The sequence below is a fragment of the Lipophrys pholis genome, assembly GCF_963383615.2.
Source record: "Lipophrys pholis genome assembly, chromosome: 7".
Classification (NCBI taxonomy): domain Eukaryota; kingdom Metazoa; phylum Chordata; class Actinopteri; order Blenniiformes; family Blenniidae; genus Lipophrys; species Lipophrys pholis.
In genome coordinates this window covers 24,882,311-24,902,688 of record NC_137638.1, presented here as the reverse complement: position 1 = coordinate 24,902,688, position 20,378 = coordinate 24,882,311, and the positions used below count along the sequence as shown (strand labels likewise).

Sequence of the window (20,378 nt, the reverse complement as noted above, 5' to 3'; positions counted from 1 at the left end):
ATTGCAGTTTCTGCTGCAGCCAATATCACCAATTTTTGAGGGTGCAAATATGTTATTAACTCCGGAAAAACATATATGGTGTTTGGTTTATTGTGACATGCATTTATTTCCTAATTTTGATTATGTTTAACAATATTTGTTAGTAATTATAATTCATGGAATGTGTCTCACTGAAATGGAAGCACAAACTGGTCTTATATCATTTTATTCCAGTAATTCTGCGATCAAATTAGGCATATTTTGCAACGATGGAGCTTTAACGCCGATACGTGTTGCGTAAATTATTATCAGGAGCGCGGTTGTCTCGTATACGAATCTCCTAAGCTACGATAAGAGGAGTTTGGGAGAGAAGCGCTCAGTTGTGTTTACCCGGTGGGTCCGACGGGGGGCGAACAGCTGAGAATAGACGGTGCGCTTGTCCTTGAGACATGACTGCCCCAGGGCTTCCCATCTATGTTCCCGGGACAGTCACAGACCTAAGCGCGTCTATCTGACAAGATGCTGGGTGTTTTGGTCAGAGCCGTGGTGAGTCTGCTGTTTTTTCTTTTCTTTTTCTTTTTTTTATTTTTAAAACCTGTGTATTTTCCGTGCGTAACGACAGGAGCAGCGAGTTTTTTAAACGCGGTGTTAAAAGGGGGTGGGGCGCAATGCCCCGGACAGCAACAATGTGGAGATATTATGATCCGATCGAACTCGCATGTTTTCAGTTGATATCTCCCCTGTGCGCGCTGATAAAAAAAAAAACAGCAGTTTTTTACCTGATATAAGGCGACGTGTTTATATTCGAGTGTCACCTCGGCACAATGTGATCTCTTATGATCTTGCATAATGTTAGCATGTTAGCATAACGCAGCAGTGCGCATGGTGCTGAAATGACACCAAACAGCGGTGCATCGGCAGTTTTAGTCGGAACAGGGCGTCGATCTAGATATAAGGAGTTTGGTTGTGTAAGATATCCTCTAATATGTAATGATTAAAAAAAGGAAATAACGCCGCAAAACACCGCGTCCATATTGGTTTTATTTGGCTAAGACCAACCGGAAACGCTCGAACGTGTTGTGCAGTGGCTTGACGCACCTGGAACTTTATGTGCGTTTTTAAGAGAATGATATATGTACGACATCTCCCGATCTCCATTCATTCATGTGCATTTTCTTTCTTTCTTTTTTTTACTCAGCATATCATATCTGATAATAATCGATAACATAATCTGATAGCGTTATCTGATTATCATTAAATCGGAGTGCAGCGTCATACCGATCAGCATGAGTGAAGATGAGGCCACACACTTATTTTGTTCCTCCCTTTATTTCAGCTGCCTTCAACTGTGTCACCTTTCTATTTATAAGCACCCAGAGCCGACACCACTGGGACCAAACAAACACTAGACCTGCCTCCTCACTTGTTTTGGTGTCAGTTTCCACGAACCAAGTCATTTTCGGCCGTAACATAATTAGATATCTTGTTCACAATTTTTCAACCCGTCAACACCTTTAATATTTTCCACATTCCATTAGCTAATTCAGGCTTTGGTTAACTGCTTGTATTTAACTACTTGTTGAAACCCGAGCCTGGTAGCTGCTATCTGTAGGGAAATCAAGTGTTGTGGTTTAACTAGTGGGATTGTTTGGAAAACTAGACATCGGTGTTTCCACTATATACACCACTTTCTTTTACTGCACAATTAGAGGAAGAGGGAAAAAAAAAAAATCTAAAATAATATTTTGCTTTAAACAACCAACAAACACAATAATGTGTTCTTTTTTAAATTATTTCCTTTATTTCAATAATTGTAATACTAATAGTACTGCTTGTGTAATCTGTGACATGGGAGAATAAATGTGCTCAACATGTTTTTGTAGCTGCGGCCAGGCTTGGTGAAGCCATGTCGCCTGGTCAGACCAGCAACACAGATTCAAGAGAGGTCCCTGGTGCACCATCAAGAGGGTTTACCCAAGCTCCCAGTGCCCCCCTTGAAGCAAACTTGCGAGCAGTACCTGGCCGCTCTGGAGCCCATCGTCAGCGAGGAGGAGCTGGAACACACCCGGGAGCTGGTGCAGGAGTTCCTCAAGGGTGGCGTGGGAGAGCGGCTTCAGAAGGGACTGGAACGACGCACACGCAAGACAGACAACTGGGTATTTATTTGAATCTGACACACATTCAGCAGGGTTGACATGCTGAGAGTTAAAGTCCTCTTTGGTGGGTATAGGTTGAATAATCCTGATTAAATAAACATCGGGCCACTTGCTGTGCAGTCTGGTCAAAGTCCCTTGTACTATAATGCACTCCGAAAAAACTCTTAAATACTTTTAAAGAGAGAAAAAGTTTTGATTTTATTCCAAAAATATATTCAAATCATATTTATCCACGCAGCTATCAGAATGGTGGATGCAGTCGGCCTATCTAGACTGCCGCATGCCTGTGGCGGTTTACACCAGCCCGGGGGTTGTCCTGCCCCGGATGCACTTTCAAGATCGCCAAGGACAAATGAGGTGAGAAACTACCAGAAATCCTGCTTTTGCTTTCACCCCAAACAAGAGTGAGCGCTTCTGATGTGTGAGGGTAATAGCCTGGCCTCCAGCACTGTTACGCTGCTATGAACTTATTACGAGCGCAGCCATTAAACTGTTTCCAAAGGTGATTTACTTTGCGTTGAAGTACAGTATAAACAAGCTCGTATGAAGCTGGAGCTTCAGTCTGACCTTTGCAGAGGTGTCCCTCCTCATGCTTGCTATTTAAAGCTCTTTGACTGCTCATACCATTGCTCAGCTGTTTTTGACGACTGTGATCAAGGGGACATGCACTAAACATGGCGCTCCCATTGAGACATAATGCATTAATTACAATACGTCACTAATTATTTGGATACTATATAAATTATAGGGGGGGGAAACTATATAAACGGCCTCAATTCAGATCAGTTTCAATGCAGCTTTGCATTAAACCTACAAAAGGCTTTCAATGGGAGACAGACACAGTGTTCTTGTTCCCTCAGTTTGTGTTTTGACGTTAGTGATAGAGTGCTGTTCGAAACAACATAGCTGATTTGCAGTAACCTTTTTTCATTAAGGACACAAGCAGACACAAATCATGTCAACAAAAGCCGCAGAATATGTGGAACAGAGCCTCTGGACTAACTCTCTGTTGGAGTTGAACATTAGGACTGCACTGCTCTCCTGGTCAGGAATACCTTGGAAGATTATTCATCTGACCATGTTGTTCCGTTCTGTCACATCTCTTTAAATCAGTACCTGTAGTTTTTGAAGTAAAAAAAAAAAAAAAAAGGGTAGCCTGATACTAATACTCCTTATTTAGGTCATTTCCCGCAGCCTGTCCTGGTGACACAGTTTGGTCACATCCTGCTGTCACACTTTGAGTTACCTGAGGAATCGGTGCGATAACACTAATGCACCAATATTTATGTGTCTGAACTGTTTAACTAAATCTCTCCTTTGGATCTACAGCGATAAAAGCCAGTGTCACATTGATCTGTGTATTATTCTAACGCCAGTCTGTCCCACAGTGTTTGAGGCTTCTTCCACTCATTCCTCTACTTCCATCCATTTATCCATTGTCAGAACTATTTCACCCAATTTAGAGTTGTGGGGTGCAGGAGTCAATTTAATCTCTGGATGAAGCAGCGTGAACACTGGACAGGTCTCACACACTCACATTCACACCCAGGGGCATTTCAGAGACAACAATCAGCCTCAGACACATGTTTCTGCACTCTGGGAATGAACCGGAGTACCTGGAAATAACACACACACACACACACACACACACACACACACACACACACACACACATGCACACAGCGAACATGCAAACCTAAACCGGGCACAGCTATACTATGTGAAGGGTCATGGTGAGGGTGAGGTTAGAATTAGAACTTTATATCAAGGTCATAGAAAATGTGAATCTACAGCAGGATTTTACGTGCTACGCACATGATCACCAGACTGTCGCACAGTGTACTGATGTATTCTGCTTTAGTCATTTGTACATTTATCAGAACATACAGTACTCTGATTAAGCCAAAGTTGCAGAGGGTTTCTGTCTGTGTTTCCATTCCTTGTTCAAGACATTTGGAGTTTTTTGTGCAAAATGAATAACAGAATCATTAAGGTACGATGGTATTGTTTTTTTTAAGGTTTGCTGCTAAACTGATTGCAGGTGTCTTGGACTTCAAAAAAATGATTGACACGTGAGTTTCATTAGTCGCCTAGTTGAAATTTAAAGCTTGAAGTTACAATTTGCTGTAAGTTTCCAGATTATCGTCTGAGTAACATATAGTGTTGTGTCACAGTGAGACCCTGCCTGTGGAGTACTTGAGCGGGAAGCCCCTGTGCATGGACCAGTATTACCAGGTCCTGTCCTCCTGTCGGATCCCCGGACCGAAGAGGGACACTGTTGTGAATCACACCATCGGGAAAACACCTCCCACCCACATCACCGTCGTCCACAACTTTCAGGTACTCTAGATGGCACTGCTGTTCTTCCATCTGTCCTGCAGCAAACAGCTTCATCAAATGGTGAGACTCTGTGTAAAACCAGCCTGGACTCTCCCTCCCAGTTCTTCGTCTTAGACGTGTACAACAGCGACGGCACTCCACTGACCGTGGATCAGATTTACATGCAGTTGGAGAAGATCTGGAATTCATCTTTGCAGACGAACAAGGAACCGATTGGCATCCTCACATCCCAGCACCGCAACACCTGGGGAAAAGCCTATAATAACTTAATAAAGGGTGAGGGGAGGCCAAATCCTCAATCCGATTTTTCTAAAAGTCTATTCCAGAGTTTATATTTGTCTGTATGTGCCTCTTCAGATAAGACGAACAAGGAGTCGGTCCGTGCAATCCAGAAAAGTATCTTCACGGTGTGTTTGGATGCTCCGATGCCGCGGGTGTCAGACGAGCTGTATCCGAGCCGGGTGGCTGCACAGGTGCTGCACGGAGGAGGGGCTCGCTGGAACAGCGGCAACCGCTGGTTCGATAAGACATTACAGGTTAGTCTGCCGGAAATGACTTCACATTTTATAATGATAATAATCACAACTCCTATGTATGTTTGAGAATTTTAATGCGCCTCTGAACCGTCTTCAGTTCATCATCGGCGAGGACGGTACCTGTGGGCTGGTGTACGAACACGCGCCTGCCGAGGGTCCTCCCATTGTCTATCTCATTGATCATGTTGTCAAATACATGTAAGCATATTTATGAAAACTTTTGAGTTTGTTTACCTTTGTTTGTAAGTGTTCTGAAATGGCTCATTCATTTACGTTTGGTCGACAGGCAGTCGAGGACCGAAATCGTCCGCTCTCCAATGGTTCCTTTGTCCATGCCCCTGAAGCTGCGTTTTAACATCACGCCCGAGGTCAAGAGGGACATCGAGAGAGCCAAACAAAATATGAACATGTGAGTAAAGTGCAGGCATGATTGAAATGACTGCTACGAATGTAATATCTGACACTTGGCTTGCCTCACGCGTCTCCTTGATCCGTTAGAATGGTACACGACTTGGATGTGAAGGTGCTCATGTTTGCTCACTTCGGGAAAAATGTGCCAAAGCAACATAAGCTGAGCCCGGACGCCTTCGTGCAAATGGCTCTTCAACTGGCCTACTTCAGGTACCAAACTCTTGCTGCAGATACAAATTATACCTGAACAGAGGCATTCACTGTATTTGTGTTTCTTCATGTCTTCCAAAGTAGCAATGTTAAGGTAATTAAATTAAAGTAAGACATAAATACATTGCCATGCTTCACATTAGATGGCTATGTGAAGGATTTCTATAATGTATGATGTTTCTGCTTTTTTTCTTATCTTTGGCAAAGCATGTCTTTCTTTCTTCATTCGACTTAGAAACTAAAAGATAGAAATATGATGGCTCTATATGAACCATATAAAACTTCAGGTCTATTTTCAAAAATGATGATAGTAAGTCACATTTTCATTTTTTAAAATGTTCACTTTCATTTTAGCATTTTAGTCACTTTCATTTCAGGTTAATCTCGGAAAGCTTATACTCTGAAATTTTTTGCAACTTTTTATTTATTTATCTTTTTTAAGAAATACTGCTCCTGGTGGTTTCATTTGGGTTTATCCTGTTCTAAAAAGAATAGCGGACGTCACACAACACTTAACACAGCCATGAAGTGGACTGAGACATTAAGGATGCAGTATTTGAAACAATATTTTGGAAAAGTTTTGACCATAAAAATGGGGGACCTGGATTCTACATTGCAAGCTGCAGTTACTTCCTGTAGTAACCAATGTAAAAAAAAAATAATAATAATAATAATAATCATATTGTCATTAAAAGTCACAAAAGTTGTAGCTTTCAAATTCCAGGGACTAAAGTTTAAAGTTAGAAAGGTTACCTTATAATTGCAAATTGTACCAAACTAAATATTGAATTCTTCTAATTCCAGGATGTATAACGCTTGCTGTTCTACTTATGAGAGCGCATCGTTAAGAATATTTCTATACGGGCGAACAGATGCGATTCGCTCAACGACTGTAGACTCATTTGAGTTTGTCAAGGCAATGCAAGACCCAGCTAAACAGGTACGGTCAGTCTACTTTGCTTTCACATCTGAATGAGCAGTGTGCTGCATGTGAGGTGTCTTATTAATAAGTGTTTCTCTACAGAACACTGAGAGGTCGGCGCTGCTGCAGAAAGCCGCACAGACCCATAAGGAAAACACGTACAAGGTGAGAGATGGGAGTTTTTCTCTTTTTAGAAAGCATTTTTTTTTTTTTTTGATTAACTCATTGATCTCATTTATACACATTTATCTTTTATATATTCAGGCAATCCACGGCCAGGCTATAGATCGACACCTCCTGGGGCTAAAGAGGCAGAGTATTGAAGATCTGACCTCTATACCCGAGATCTTCATGGACACCTCCTTTGCAGTAGCTCATCATTATAACCTCTCCACCAGCCAGGTTGGTTTTCGTCTCGGACAACCGACAAGACTATTATTCCCAATCAAACGACTATGTGTTGTCATGTTTGTTTATTTGCACGTTTGCCCTCATGGCTCGCACTTCTGCATCCAGGTTGGCTCCAAAACAGACTGTGTGATGTGCTTTGGTCCAATGGAACCAGATGGCTATGGAGTGTGTTACAATCCCATGGATGAGCACATCAACATCGCCATCACAGCCTTCAACAGCTGCGAGGAGACTAACGCTGCCAAGTTTGGCCGGGCTGTGGAGGAAGCGCTGCTGGACATGAGAGCGCTCCTGGAAGACACAGCAACAGCCGAGCAGTGATCCCACACATGAGCCTGGCATGGCGCTGGAGTCCCCCAGGGCCGCACGGGAGCTGAACGTGAAACAGAGTCGTTGCCTGAGTGGTTGGCGGAGCGCCACACTGGTGCCGGCGCACAATGTACTGTGGGGAGACGTGCTACCAAAGGGGTTGTAGGAAGTGTACTGTGTGACTGTTATTGCACTGGCTTTGAAATAAGCTATTCCTTATGAGGGAAATTCTCTATTTTACTACGTTGTGTTATCGAGAGTGTATACAAATGGATTTTAAAAGAATATAATTTGCCAAGAGTTCAAACACATTTTTGTTTATACTCGAGCAGCACCTGGTGCAATATGCAGAATGTCTTTTGTTCTTGCTTGAGTTAAAGATTTTGAGTGCTTTGGTTTGTAAGGTTTTATTATTTTGGGTTAAAAAAAACAAAACAAGTACTCTTGTATGAGTTGCCTTCTTCAGCGCAAAAAAAAAAAAAAGAAAAAAAAAATTCTCCAGGCAGGTAAAAACTAGTATCAAAGTCACATCAAGGAATATTCGGCTCTGAAGCTGCCTTCTGAATGCAGGTAGTCTCCATGAAATTCAATCTCAGCCATATTTCCAGAGGAGTGCCATAGAAACAGCTGCTGGCCTTTAAACACGTTGGTCTTTAAGACGTCCATGTCCCGGATCTGAGCAAGAAACACAAGAATACCGCAGTAGTTACTCCCTGTGCATTCCTCTCCCATCAAGTATGCAGCTCATGGAAACAACAGAACGTGTTTAAAAGCCTGTTTGCACCATAATGTATGTAGACTGGGAGTTGGTGGCGTCGAATACTAATCCTATGTGCAGCGCTTGGATCCTGATCTTCACTGAAGGAGGGGCATTGATGAGCACTCGACAGGTGTGGTTAGTGTTGGCCGTTATTGGATTCTCAAAGACACCGCTGGGGGAAAACAGCTGCATGTCGCAATCTGCGCGGAAGATATCAGGTATATTTTTATCATTGTGTGAAAAAAAACAGCCACATACAGTCAGATGCTGTTCAGGAATTGTGCACAGCAAAGAGCATTACAGCTGTTGAGCCTAAGATTGTTAAAATAAGCTTCTTCTTTCATCCAAATGCAAATGTTTGTGGTATCTTCAGCTGTGATTGTGAAGATGGAATAAGTAAAAAAATATCCAACACAAAAACATGTACTGATGAAAATCTTACTGAAATGAGTCAATCCCCCCCCATTAGTTTTTTTCCTTCATTCAGCTCTTGTATTGAATTGCATTGGGTTATGCAAATGTTATTTTTACACCAGTTGTCTCTAAGCTTTTTCCCGTTATGGCCCTCAGTTGTCTCTGGTAAAGGTTGAATCTGATTTGACATAAAATTACAGTGAAGCCAAACACTAAGACACACCCATTGTCATTAACTTACAACAGCAGGAGCCTTCAAAAATTAAATCAAATCATCAGAATTTGGCGAATCCAAAATTCCGCATTTGGTCTCCGTTAAGTTTTAGTGACATCCATTGAAACCATTCAGCATCATAATCTCCTCAGTTCACACTTCTATCCTAAACGTATCCATGACGACACATGCTGCTTCACCTTGATGATGACTCCTCTTGGTGTTTTTCTCCGAAGTGTAGGTGAACACAATCCCGTTGCCAGGACTGAGCAGATTCTGACGCACCAGCAGGACGTTGGTCCTGGTGGTCAGTTCACTATTTTCCAGCTGCACACACTTTCTCACAAAGGCTAGTCGGTCAAAAAATGCCACATACTCCTCTGTAGGAACACACACACATCCAGTGAGGCATTAACCCAAAGCATTAGTGTCATTTATACATACATATAAATAAAACATACTTTTCCTGCAGTTCAAGGAGCTGGAAACCACTTGGATGTGAATGACCTCATCAAGTGGCCGGCCTATAGACACTGTGCAGCGGCTTCGTACGCCTCTCAGATCAACTGTTCCTGACTCTTCCAAGAGGAGCTTTCCACACGGAGCTGGGAGGAAAAGAAACCCATTCTGTTACGTGAACCATGCTCTCTCTTTGGCACTAAAAGAGTCTTTATATCTACTAACTGGATGTATTGGATGGGGTGGTCGTGGTAGAAGTCTGTGGAATGGTTGTGGCGTCTGTCAGACTCGGGGGAAGATGGCCCATGCGGTGATGTCGAATGTAATCGTAGCCTGGGGTTGGAGACGGAGGAGGTATCTCTGTGAAGTCGACCTTTGTGTTGGTATGAATTGCAGTAGCCGTGTCAAAGGTTGGGTCAGAATTGGAAGGAACGTGGCTGCAGCTGCCCATGTAGCAGCCCTGGATGGTGATTGGTTTGGGCATGTGCATGCAAATCAGGGGACTGAGGGGCTCTGGCTTAGAGGGCCCCATGCAGGACACAGCTCTGGACTGGATCCCGTATCCACAAGGTACAGAACACTGAGGTAGAGATGGATCGCAGTGTCAGTAATAACATGCGTAAACAGATCATGTAATAAAAAGTGGACAAGCATGTAAATCAGTGGGAAAATAACAGGGTGCATTTTTTTTTTATTTAATTGCTGTGAAATGTACCTGGCTCCATGGCTTCACCTCCCATTTAAAGGTGCAGACTTGCACCAGGCAGGGCACTGTGGTGGCTGGTTTAACAGCCGAATAGCAGTTTTCCTCTGGCACCACTCTGTCCTTGCCATTCACAAACTGGACACATGACACAATCCTCTGAGCGACGCCCAGGTCACAGGACACAGAGCAGGGCAATGTCCGAAATACCTTCCACCTGGACAAGTGACAGTGGGAGGATTTATCCTTGACAAAAACCGACCTCAGGATGTGGGAGTGTTTTCATTGCTGCTGTTGGGGTTAAACTCTTAGGACACATGCACATGTTGTGGGCTAGTTTTAATACTGTATGGTAAGAGTTCAGCAAGTAATAGGTATGGCTGTTTGCAGTAAGGCTGCAACAATGAATGGAAACCAAGACATTGTCTCCACAATGAATGTGAGTAAATGTGTGTGTGTGTGTGTGTGTGGATTCATTCATTTATGTATCTGTGTGTGTGAGAGCGTGATTTACCTTGCAGGGCAGTTGAGTGTGTTACATGAAACCACTGCTGTGGGTTTGGGAAAGTCACTGCACTGTGAATCCTCCACAACCTCCTCCTCTCCTTCTGCTCCACGAGCACAGTACAGCACCCTGTTGGCCACCCCTCCTCCACATGTTACACTGCAGACTCCTTGCTTGGAGCGCCACCTGGTGGTTATAAAATCCCATTGCTCTAATTTCCAAACCCTCATTTGCCACTGTGTATTTTCGTAGAGGGACAGTACCCCACATACATCATACAAGGCTAAAAATGTAAGTCACATCCATGATAAATGCTTTATCTCACACAGGAAGACAGGGCAAGGTGTTGCACATGTCCGACTTAGGATGGGGTTTCGTAGACGCGTCACAGTGGAAATCAGGCACTCCCAGTCTGGTCTGGTGGTCCACACAAGAGAACCACACCTGTAAAGTTCCTACAAAGCATGGGGGGATTATTCAACATCCTCAAAGAGGATGTGTTGCTGTTGATTATTTCAACATACCGTTGCCACATGTCTTTGAGCACTGGCTGATAACAGGGCTCCATACATACACAGGATTCTGCCTGGAGCGTGGTAACAAACCCGTCTTCAGTATGGGATTTTCCTGCTCGAGAAAGGGAAAAGTTTAGTCATGGTTTACACTGAGATGACTTTGACACTGGAGTCATTTTCCACTTCACCTCTCCTTTGGACTCCCACCCAATGGGACAAACATCCACAACACAGGGCACAGAATCAAGCGGTTTGATGTGCCCCGAACAAAAGCTTTGATCCACTTCAGCATCCTCTCCATTTTCAGGCCGAACACACGTCACAGCGCGTTTCGCTTCTCCTGGCCCACACACTGCCGAACAGTCCCCTGGCTCTGACACGCGCCATCTGTGAACACACCAAAGTGGGTCTTCACATAAAAGCACAGATTTGGGGCAGCACAATGTGCATCTATCACAATCTGTGCAACCTACATAAGTGAAAGATAAATACCTTGACACATTTATGATTGATTGTGCGGTGTGGTTAATTACCTGGCAGGGCAGTGTTGCAGGTGGCACTTTTCAACAGTGTGCGGCGCTTTATCGGGCGGGCATTGAGAATCTGGGACCATCACCACATCGGCTGCATCTTGCTGGACACATGTCACAGGACGCACTCTCTCTCCACCACCACAGGAGGCACTACAAGGCCCAAACGCCCCTGCCTTCCACCTGTGAAATGGTAAATTATTCATGTGTGCTCATTTGTGCAGAGCTGTATGTGCATGTCAGTGTAAAAGGAGAAAGAAACAGAGTCGGCTATGAGCCTAACCTCGGGGGACATGGTGGGAGCTGACAGGGAGTGTGGGATGGTTCAGCCGGATGAGGCATTTTACAACTGTGTTCGTCCAAATGGTTGTTAGTATCTTTGTCAACACATACATAGAAATGCTTCTGTACACCTGGGAATAGGGGAAAAAAGATGTAAGAATTAAAAGCTGTAGCTAAAGGCAGCCGTATAACCACTGAGAAATGCCTCAACTCTACTTTTATGTATAACAGATGTTAAGTATGTGATAAACATTTTATCTGAATGGTCAGTATTGCTGTACACTAATATGCAAATGTCTGTAACTTTGTAATAGCCACTGGGCTTTAAAACAAGAAAGCCAAGTGCAACGAATGTGTGAGATTTCTAATTACACCACCCATGAAACACAAAATGCTATGTTGGATGTTCTTTTTGTGACTTTCTTTATGACTAAATAGATTAAGTTGCTTACCTGATCCACAAGACACGGAGCAGGGAGTTGTAAAAACAGCCCATTTGCCTTTAGGTTTTATGTCTGTCAAATCACTGTTAATGGTGGGAACATAAAACTGGTAGCTGATGTCTGGATTTGTTTTTTCCCCATATTCTTTCCCATATTTGCGATAGATCTGCCAACGGAAATGTATGATCATTAAATACATCTCTTGCTGTGTGTTTTGTTGTATGTCTTCTCGTTCCGACCTGTATGTTTATCTCATGTTGCAGTGGCCCAGGAAGCAGCAGCTCCTCTGTCTCAGGCAGGAGGTCGGGGGTGAGGTGGAGACGGTACTCAAGTCGGTAATCATCCAGTGGGGAGGGATGGGTCATGTTCAGTGCAACGCTGCCCGTTCCAGACACAATGTACTGATCCCCTACCTTCACGGCTGCGGGAGCAAAGGCCAATGAGAACTTGAGATTTAAACATGGCGTTGAAATGTACATCTTAGATTGCAATACTCACCCATGTGAGTGAAGAGAGGAGCTCGGTTGATAAAATGAACCTGTGTAGCATTCACTGGCAGTGAGATAAATGTAGTGTACTCTGAAAATAGAAAGACCCAACTATAACTCATGTAGGAAAGTGCAGGGTATGGTGGCGCAGCAGTGCTCTGATCTCGTGCTCCACGCCCAAGTTTGATTTTCGAAAAGGATCTTTCTACACATCATAGTGTTACGGCTGATCAGTCCATGTGAAGTTTGCATGCATTCCTATTGTGTGCATGGTTTTCTGCTGCTAGTCTCACATCCTTCCACAATTCAAACATATAAGTGTTCAGTTAAGTCAATCTGTGACTCCAAGTTAACTAAACTTTCCACCAAAATGTCTAACTTGGTGCGAGCCCCTCGATAAGATTCACAGTAGTAGAGGAGAAACGATCTTTTTTTTTTTTTTTTTTTATGACAGATAGCATTTCACCGATCTTCCTCTTATTTGTTACCTTTGGCTTGACCACCGCTGTAGGAGCCAGATGTTAAACTACAGGATGATGCATCTCCATCACACACGCCACACACATCCCTCTCTTTCCCGGAGTGCAGCACACCATCGCAGCCAAACAGCTGACCACAAACAAAAGACTAAGTGTTAAAATTAGGCCGTCGCAGCAATTTGTTTCTTTTGCTATTTCAGTTTTTTTTTCATCCAACTCTACCTGGCATTTCCCTCTTAGACATGCAGCGGTGATTCCGAAGGAAGGTCGGCTGTGTGGCTCACAGCGAGTGCCATCCACGAACTGAGAGCCACGGCTCACGATGAAGTTTTCTCCTTCTGACTGGCACATGTATCTGCACTGCTCATCCCCTGGCAAGAAGACAGACAGCATTGATATAAACACTGTGTCTTTCTAAATATGTGATCAAAGCATGAGAATTTCTTCCGGCCTACCTTGTGCAAAGCCGAGGGCAGGGATCCAAGTGTAGAAGGAGGCAGAGTTTGGCAGCAGGTGGAGGGGTTGGGGGTTTGTTTGGGAACACTGCTCCGCCATAAAATCCAGCTGATTGTGCTCACAGGGCTACAATAACAACCGGTGGTAAACAAAGAATCAGATTTCTTTGGTGACGTTTGGGTTTCATCCAAGCATTACTGCTCGTTTTGCAGTCATTGTCTCACATTAAATTCAAGACTTTGAAGGTTGTTTTTGAAAGCCGTTTGAAATACTTCTTTGCCTCTAATCCTAAATAATACCTATGTTTGGAGGGTTTGTCAACACTAAATACAAGATTGCTAAAGGATGGGATGAAATCATCTACTGAATGGATAATATTGACCTACTGTATGGAGCCCCACTGTAAACACGGCTGATAAGGACTTACATGCTGGTGACAAAGTTCAGCCTGAATATCTGGACCATCACAGCCATTGCCTCCGAAAGCAGGTCTGGAAATCAGGCATGAGATGCATATTTTCTGCAAAACAGCTTAGTTGTCGTTGTGTGTTTGTATGACATTAGTTACCTGGGGTTGTTGCATTGCCTTGTGCGGAAAGTGACCCCTCCACCACATGCCCTTGAGCAGGGGGAACCTTCAGACCAGCTGGACCAGGAGCCATGCACCACTACAGAGGAGCTGAGATCATCCGGGGAAACACAGCGTCCCTTCAGACACCACTGCAACACAAGAGTGCATCTGATAAAGTTTTTATTTGTATATAATGGCTACATGGGAAAATGATTGCATGACTCAGCTCAGCAGTACTTGATTAGGTGCACACTCTGTTCCGTCCAGTAAAGGGACCAGGAGGCGTTTGCAGGAGCTGTCATCGTCAGGATTAATGTGACAGGACAGGACTCGGCATGCTGGCTGGTGGAGAAAGACACCAACAGTGTAGACATGTTTTTTTATTTTTTATTTAAATGTGCCAGGTTTGTTGTATGTGTTTGATGTGAAACGCCATCTTGTGGCACCAGGGTGATACGACATACCAGATCAGGATTGGTGAAAGAGCAGGCTCTTGCAGTGCTCCCAAAAGCTATTCGACACTGGTCATCAACTCCATAGTAAAGCCCTGGTTTCCAGTCCTGTAAGGAGCCTCCCAGTGCAGGCAGATCTTTCACACATTCAGCTTTCCTTTCACTGGAGACAGCAAACAATTGACAGCCCCCTCCCAAACTACTTGTATCACGGCACACTATAAAAACTTGACCTGAAATTAGTCTTGCAAACGTTTTCCAATGAAAACTTGATTGAGCTTCTTAAACTCCTAAGACAATCAGCTCCTGGAACCTCAGGCAAAAACATTTGGACATAATGAATCGATGAAATGTCCCTTCGACAGTGCCAAATCTGGATGATGAATGAAAGACATTTAATTTCCAGCACAGCTGCTCAGGACATTTTGGCTCACCTGAAGAATGTGAATAGCTGCTGCCTGCTGCAGGGCGACCAGGTCAAATCCACACTGTTGTAGCCTCCATCAGAAGCCATCATGAACCCGCTTCTCCTGCATGCGTTTCCCACTCCGTCGTGGTTGATTCCAAAGCTGAGGAAGTGAAATCAATTACATGTAGCTCCAGTTCCAATATAAACTTGTTCAGACTTTGTCTCTACCGTTATCGTACATTTCAGAGCTTTACTGTATCGTTCAAGTGGAATAATGAATGATTAGTTCAGGCCACATTTCAATTTTATTGTTACTGCAAACAAAGAGTAACCGTTTACTCAAGCAAGTACCTTTCTACTGTATGCTACTTTTAACTGTATCCTTGCATTAGGCCTGTTTGACTACAGCGCACAGTGTGAATGAGTCAGTTGAGGTTGCATCACATAGTTGAAGGAAGAGGCAGTAAAATCTGGATGTTATCGGCTCTTGTGAGATTTAATTTATCAACTAATTACAAAAATGAAGCAGCAACAGAACAGCTGAATTAAACTACATTTATGACAATTAATCACGGTAATGGACACAGGTCACGCGACTTCCTGTTGGACATCTTCCATGTTGCTGTGCCATTTCAGGATTGATGAGGCACTGGAGTTCAGTGAAATAGTAACACAGTTGGGTATAAAACTAATGCCAAAGCTAATAGTTGGCTAAGTTAGCAGCAAAGAGAGACAGAAGCTCCTCAATCATTTTGTAAGGTGATGCCCATTGAATCTGTAGTGGTTGTGGCATTTCCTAATTGTTAATAATTTCACAACAGTAGTCAGTTACAAGCTTATTACTGCCAAAATGTTACTTTCTAACACAGTATTCTTTACCTGTTATGTAAAAAAATGAAATAATCTTCTGCAGGTATCCGGTATTATAAATGGACTATTGTGAGCTATATTAAATACCTCTGACTTTTGAATATTTTCTCGGAAACACAAAATATATTTCCAAGGAAGACCCTTGTAATCTTGGTTTGAAAGCAGAGAGAAAGCCCACATACAGATTACAGTGAAACGCTGGCACACTCTATCGACATACACTTAACTGTAGGTCGCGTCGTGTACTTATTAAAAGATCTGTCCAGGTTACAGAAGCAGATAATTTGCATTAATTAAATCAAAGTGCACCAGTTAATCACCATCTCTGCTAATGGTGTAATTATAAAATGACATCACCTTCAAAACCATCTAGAAGAAAGTCGACCCATAGGAGGAGACATATACAGGTATGACATTATACAGGTACTGTATGTTTGTCGCGTGTTTGTTTCAGTTTTACCTGTGGCCAATTTCATGAGCGATGGTGACCCCCAGGTCAAAGCCTGTATCCTCTGTGATCACGCAGCTCCATTCACTGGAGCAGGCGCCACCCAGCTGTGCCACTCCTCTGACCTGTTTATTCCCATCAGGCAACACCAGGTCGTGTCTGTTCGTGACGTGAGACATAAAGTAGCACATGTTGTTTTCATCCATAAAATATGAGGCACCTCCTTGTAAGGCCGCCACCTAACATGCAGATGACTTACCTTGTGATGTACAGCAGGAGATCAGCATGCAGCGGGTCTGTGTCATTAGAGGGGTTGATCCTCCTGCCCCAGTCACAGACACTTCTGAGAGAAGACGTGATGTTGTCAGACATTTGGATCTCTGGCTGGAGGAAGGAGAAAATTACCAGGAGAGATAAAACATAAGCTTTTTTCCATCACTGCACGCAAACAGCATACCAACAGTAGATTGAGAATAATAACAATAATGAACTATTCACAAAAAAACTTTCTAAACGAGGACTTATTAGATAAAACCTGACTCTTGACTGAGTATTAGTGGTAACATTAGAGGTAACAGGGAGCCTTTTACCTCTGGCTCTGACAGGATGATCAAGCGGACCAGGTGCACCCTCATGTTGGCACCCAGGGTCATGTCTCTCAACAGCTCTGAGGCCTGGGTGGAAATTGGAATAAGGCAGAAAATTACATTTCATCATGTTCACAGTGTAATGGGACTATAGTGCTACAGTGCACCCCTGAGCTGGTTCTGGAAACATTTCTAGAAAGTTTGTACAACATCTGAGCAACTTCCTTTCTCCGACTGTGTGTCTTTTATCATTTAATGATTACAACACATAGCTCCCTTATTCAAATCAGCTTTACTTTACCAATATGCTTTAGTGACAGTGTGTCTGACTCACTATGTTAAGGTTAGTGAGGATGTATCTTTCTGCGTCCTGTTTGTGGACCTGCTGGACATCATGTCCTACCACCACCAGCAGCTCCAAATGGGTGATATCAGGCATCAGAGGTGAACGACGTAGTCGCCCACTGGCTGAAAGCAAAAAATACAATGTGGACACACACTAATAACCTGCATATACACATCAAAACAGTTTGTAATCAGAGAAGGTATTTAACTTTACATGCTACCCTTTATTACAGCATGGCAGAGACAGGATTGATTACATCATAAATTATTAAAAGAAAACAAAAAACAAAATCACACACCTGAGGTATCAGGAGAGGCATCAGTGTAGGAAGTTGTGTCTGTTTGACTGGTGAAGTGATGAAAAGGCTTTTGAAGAGAACAAATAACAAAAAAGCAACATTTACGTTTCTTTTTGAAATATACAGCTTTAAGCCGCTGTGTCCAAATTTAGAAAAAAACAAAAAAACAAATACGGACTAAAAATAATAGTTTTAAGCCTTTAAGTGGTGATCATGTCGGCCTGTGACAAAAAAATATTGTGGCTCTTTGCAATTTGTGGATTTCAACAGGATGATAAACAGCTTAAAGTTGAAGAGTTCAATGTACTTTGCAGAAGTGGAATCACTAACCGCAGTGCTCCTGTTCACCCGCAGCTTTCCACCTACCTCGTCCAATGGAGAAGTCATTAGAGCAGTGAAGCCAGGCCACAGTAGCAGCAGAGAAAAGAACAGAGCAATAAAATTCATGTTTTCCCCCTCTTCCTGTATGTGTGTGTGTGTGTGTCTACCTACTCTGCTTTATCACTGGGACACTGTGTGACCCTCCTACTCAGGCCTCGGAGCCTGGGTGACTGTATGAGCAATGTGTGTTTATGTAAACAGTAGGGACAAAGTTGATGAGTGGCATTTGTTGGCTCATTCTTGCATGCGGGGCCAAGAGGATCGCTCTGATTGGTTGTTTTTTTTTAGTGTGTATCGTGACTAATTTGTGTAATTTTTTTTGCTCTTTGTCACAGAGCCACAGAAACAAGTATGAATCATAAACGAGAGGACTTGAAATGTTTTGATGAGGTGACAAAACCAGCGACGGAAGCTGCAGTGCTTTATTTAGCAATAAAGGTCGACTATCAGATCCTCACCCATTTATATTTAGACTTTAACAGCAGCAATCATAGCTAAATTAGTCCTTCTGTAAATATCTTTAATATTCTTGCCTGTTGTTTCCTGTTGTAGCCAGTAGAGGGCAGTAGCAATCTTGAAGATAAAAGAAAAAAACTAACGGTGAGAAAAAGCATAGTCTCATGAAAGAAAACCAAAAGATTAGGTGTAAAAGTTAATATGCTATATGACCTACTTAGAAGGAAAAAAATATTCTCAGTGAGAGAAATTAAAGAAAAAAAAATTAAGGGATTATGGATAGATTTAAGTGGTTCATGGGCCAAATATATAAGAGTACATTATTAGGACTTTATCTGGTGTCTACAGTCTTTCCTCATAGTAAAAATAACCCTGGGTTTGAATCATGGTTGGGCTTTGGGGGATTTTTTTTGTGGACTGCATGTTCTTTGTGCATGTGTGTGTGTGTGTGTGCGTGCGTGCGTGCGAGCGCGTGTGTGTGTGTGTCCACCAATGTGCCGTGGTCTCGATTCAATGGAAAAGTGCTTAGTAAGTGAAATCTTTTTACCAGTTCCTTCAGACAGTCCAACACTTGCACATGAGGCTTATGGGAAACTCCAAGTGTGCATATAAGTGTGTAATTGTGTGTCTTTCAGTGTTTGTCCTCTGATAGCCTGGAGACCTGTCCGGGTTTAATCTTTACCTCAGTCGTCTGGGATTGCCTCCATGGATAGAAGATGGATGGACTCAAGTTTTAGTAAGACAGATCCAAAATTATAGATGTTTTTGAATAACTTGGTGTGAGGAGAGCATTTTTAATGTGTCATGAGGTTTTATTACTTTCATTCCTCTTAGTGATGCCATTAAAATAAATAGGGACCCCTTTATGTTTTAGCCGACAACAATGTCCCTTCTGCTATGGAAATGAAGCAAATGTCCAGAACTAACCAGACTAGGATCTACTATTAAAAAAAACTAACAAAAACAAAACAACTAAAATGTTGTTTCACTATATAGTCTGCAGATAAGAGCTAGACCTGTACTTCCTCTCTGTCGGCTCCTCTTTTGGCCGAGGGGTTGTAGTTTATCTCCATAAAGCTAGGATTCAAGCCCCATCTGCCGTTAGTCTGCCAGATATCTGCCTGTTGTCGGTCTGAATTAACAGCTGGGAGTCACAGGCATTACACCAGCATCGCTGCTCAACTACAACTGCAGTGCCACGCTGGATTTACTGAGCACAACAGCCTCTGAAAAGTGTTCCTGGGTCCTCAAACCCCGTTCTCTTGGAGGAGGGCAGACATTGTATATTTATGATCATTTAAATTATACATATCCAGCCATATGGGATACTCAAGTGGGCACAACAGACGATGCCTCGGGAAACTGTAGTTGGTTGTAGCCACTGAAGAAGGGGGAAGTTGTTTGGCAAGATAAACACAGAAAACCGATTATCTCCGAGAAATACACTTGCATATTTGTTCCCTTGTTTCTTCTAATTACATCATCAAAACTACAATTAAATCCTTCTAAATGGACGTCACTTGCAACAACCGCATGAGTGCCGCCCGACCCCTCTGTGTTTCATTTTGTGATGCATTTAGTTAGAGCAGCCCCGGCTCAAAAAGGATTTTGGTTCATCTGCTGCTCTTTGTCATTCTGTCCATCTGTCACACTGTTGCAGAGATTCATGTGGCCAACAACTATAAACATTCACCTGCCTCTTTACGACAAAACTCAGTGTGGAGGACAAGCCTTCATGGCAAAACTTTACTGTATCGTTTGGAGGGGGGAAGAATATTACTACACACTGAAGGACCAACTGATAAATAGAAGAACTACATCTCTTGGCTACAGAGGACTTCTTTTTTTCTTCTAAATCTTACAAATTGTCAATTGCTACTATAAGCAGAGAGGATAAATCGAGCACATCTTTCATTGAAGTTGCACTCCTGTTCGAAGTTGTGCTCAGGGCTATTTATAAAACTGCCAGAGCGATGGAAGCGGATGTTGAATCAAAAGCTCCAGCCAGCACAATAAAAAGCACCACCGAAATGGCCTC

At 43.0% G+C, this 20,378-nt stretch overlaps 2 protein-coding genes across 2 annotated transcripts; one reads left to right on the top strand and one right to left on the bottom strand.

Annotated features, from left to right (window-relative positions):
• The first annotated feature begins 206 nt into the window (after positions 1 to 206).
• On the top strand, positions 207 to 8,426 carry LOC308112142 (carnitine O-acetyltransferase). Its single transcript, XM_080467397.1, has 14 exons — positions 207 to 525; positions 1,863 to 2,135; positions 2,374 to 2,492; positions 4,154 to 4,207; positions 4,310 to 4,475; positions 4,577 to 4,751; positions 4,833 to 5,011; positions 5,109 to 5,209; positions 5,298 to 5,420; positions 5,510 to 5,632; positions 6,437 to 6,572; positions 6,657 to 6,719; positions 6,819 to 6,956; positions 7,071 to 8,426. The coding sequence occupies exons 1-14, from the start codon at positions 499 to 501 to the stop codon at positions 7,284 to 7,286; spliced, it is 1,893 nt and encodes a 630-aa protein (XP_080323523.1). The 5' UTR covers positions 207 to 498; the 3' UTR covers positions 7,287 to 8,426.
• adamts13 (ADAM metallopeptidase with thrombospondin type 1 motif, 13) lies at positions 7,669 to 17,298 on the bottom strand (the record flags this gene model as incomplete). Its single annotated transcript, XM_080467396.1, has 27 exons — positions 7,669 to 7,949; positions 8,059 to 8,234; positions 8,863 to 9,042; positions 9,124 to 9,267; positions 9,347 to 9,701; positions 9,837 to 10,041; positions 10,339 to 10,515; positions 10,655 to 10,784; positions 10,854 to 10,956; positions 11,033 to 11,231; positions 11,378 to 11,557; positions 11,658 to 11,787; positions 12,109 to 12,265; positions 12,339 to 12,520; positions 12,598 to 12,678; positions 13,076 to 13,196; positions 13,289 to 13,437; positions 13,522 to 13,648; positions 13,950 to 14,013; positions 14,091 to 14,242; positions 14,331 to 14,435; positions 14,558 to 14,708; positions 14,980 to 15,114; positions 16,285 to 16,431; positions 16,532 to 16,656; positions 16,863 to 16,946; positions 17,194 to 17,298. 27 exons carry the CDS (start codon positions 17,296 to 17,298, stop codon positions 7,800 to 7,802), a joined length of 4,014 nt encoding a protein of 1,337 aa, XP_080323522.1. The 3' UTR covers positions 7,669 to 7,799.
• Positions 17,299 to 20,378: the final 3,080 nt, after the last annotated feature.

Coding starts and splice junctions, on each gene's coding strand:
- LOC308112142 (XM_080467397.1), top strand. CDS start 499: ATGCTGGGTGTTTTGGTCAGAGCCGTG. Junction 526..1,862: donor GTGTTTTGGTCAGAGCCGTG/GTGAGTCTGCTG, acceptor ATGTTTTTGTAG/CTGCGGCCAGGCTTGGTGAA. Junction 5,210..5,297: donor GATCATGTTGTCAAATACAT/GTAAGCATATTT, acceptor TTTGGTCGACAG/GCAGTCGAGGACCGAAATCG.